This window comes from Thamnophis sirtalis, unplaced genomic scaffold (assembly GCF_051295495.1).
Source record: "Thamnophis sirtalis isolate CommonGarterSnake01/CBP01778 unplaced genomic scaffold, rThaSir2_p1.2 scaffold_12, whole genome shotgun sequence".
Taxonomy (NCBI): Eukaryota; Metazoa; Chordata; class Lepidosauria; order Squamata; family Natricidae; genus Thamnophis; species Thamnophis sirtalis.
Window position 1 is genome coordinate 15,495,962 of NW_028261392.1, and position 2,167 is coordinate 15,498,128.

A 2,167-nucleotide genomic window follows, 5' to 3' on the forward strand; every position below is an offset into this window, starting at 1 on the left:
ATTGTTTGAAAGCTTTAGCAGCCATCGCGGAATTGCTGCAAGATTGTAATAAACTCACTTTTTCCTGTCCGATCAAGGTCCACACCCCACATTCTGTTCAGGCAATTCTTGATCAGAAAGGCCATTTATGGATTAGTAACCAACGGATCATCAAATACCAGGCCATGATGATTGAAAACCCCCAGGTTCATCTAGTGGTATCTACCTCGTTAAATCCTGCCACTCTCTTGCCCACAGAAACTGAGGTGGAACATGATTGTGTACAAGTGTTGGAAACCGTGTATTCCACACAACCTGATTTAACTCACATACCCTTGCCTCAAGTGGATTAGAAGACCCATTACCAATAAGTACCAAGGCAAATAATCTGTTTATAGAAATGGCTGAGCAAGTGGCTAAAACCTTAACTGTTAAAAATTGCTTTGTTTGTGGAGGAACTAACATGGGAGAGCAGTGGCCATGGGAAGCCATGGAAGCTGATCCTATAATCTATAACAATCTTTCCTATACTGGTAATATTACAATGAGGAAAGAATTTACTGGGATTGTATGGACCCTGTCCACTAATCTGGTAGGAAGAAATTGCTTCGTAAGAAATGGATCAGTACATGTAGGAGATTTAATCTGTTTGGGCTCCTGGAATCCTGACTATAGTATCTGGTCTTCACCAGCTAACATAACTCAGCCCCCACGTTTTGATATGACGTATTTGAATTACCTAGATTCCTCCTCTACTGATGCCCTATGGAAAGCTCCAGAGGCTATGTACTGGATTTGTGGAAAGCTGGCATATGAGACTCTGCCTAGGGATTGGTCTGGCTCATGCGTCCTAGGTTGGATTAAGCCCTCATTTTTCTTATTACCCATGAAAGCCCGCCAGGTGCTAGGAATCCCATTGTACGAGAAGGTTGGCCTACAAACTAGAAGGAAACGAGAACTTGATACAGTTTTTTCCAATTTCCTTTGTAAGGATTGGGCCACCTTAGAAGACAGTGACACTTGGAGTTCGGAGAGAATTGTCTGCACCTATGGCAGGGCTACGTGGGCAGAAGATGGGTCATATGGATATCGCACACCCATTTACATGCTGAATAGAATTATACGCCTCCAAGCAGTATTAGATTTAGCAGGCCAACGTATTGATAAGGCTCTTAATATAATATCCGAGGCTACAGATAAAATAAGGACAGCAGTATATCAGAATCGCTTAGCTTTAGATTACTTGCTAGCTAAAGAAGGAGGCGTATGTGGTAAGTTTAATCTTTCTAATTGTTGCCTGCAAATTGATGAAACTGGAACTGTTGTTAAACAATTGACTGCAGAGATGCGTCAACTAACTCACAATCCTGACCAGGTGTGGCGAGGATTCAACTTCAAGGAAATCTTTGGTTCCTGGTTTCCTAGATTGCCAGGCTTACAGGCTATAGTTGCTCTAATAGGCTTAATCGCTGCAGGATGTGTATTAATTCCTTGTGTATTACCTATTTTTGTGCGTACTATTTCTAACAGTCTATCCTTAATAGCAGAGCGAAAAGCAACGGCACAGGTAATGGCCTTATGGGAATATGAAAGAATGCAACCAGTGGGAGAACTATCCACTGAACCTGAGTATGTGACTCTTCTGGACAGGTCAGATGAGTCCCAAAGGGGGGACTAAGGTGGGCTAAAAGGCCCAATTGCGAACCATAGTTCTATAGGCAATGTTTAATATCAAATGCTCTGATCAAAGCTGAGGTTTTGCACCATTAAGCAGAAAACAATTGCTGACAGTTGCTGAAGAAAGCAAGATGTATTTTTACACTTCTGGGAACAAGTCGACCCAGACAGGGAGTTTCCTGCCATCTTGCAAGATGTGTCCTGTTTATGTCGCTTATGTCACCCACTCATGATCTATAGGGTGCTGACTATGTATATTGTAAGAATAGCAATTGTTGGCCATCTGGCATAGACAGTTTTTGGTTCCTCTCATTACCTTATATGCTTAAACTCTGCCTCTATAGATGATGACGTGATTTGCACTATAAATGTATGGCTTTAAGAACCCTTCGGGGTTCAAACTTCTTATGCTGATTTGGCATGTTTGAACCTGCGCATTCAATAAACTTTTCCTATATTGCATCGCTTGGCTTTCTGGTCTCTTGATTCTACAACAATATTATATTATATT

At 41.6% G+C, this 2,167-nt stretch overlaps 1 protein-coding gene across 1 annotated transcript; it reads left to right on the forward strand.

The window, feature by feature from the left end:
* Positions 1 to 379: 379 nt before the first annotated feature.
* On the forward strand, positions 380 to 1,657 carry LOC148043257 (endogenous retrovirus group 3 member 1 Env polyprotein-like). The gene has a single exon (XM_087726751.1). The coding sequence runs from the start codon at positions 380 to 382 to the stop codon at positions 1,655 to 1,657; it is 1,278 nt and encodes a 425-aa protein (XP_087582877.1).
* Positions 1,658 to 2,167: the final 510 nt, after the last annotated feature.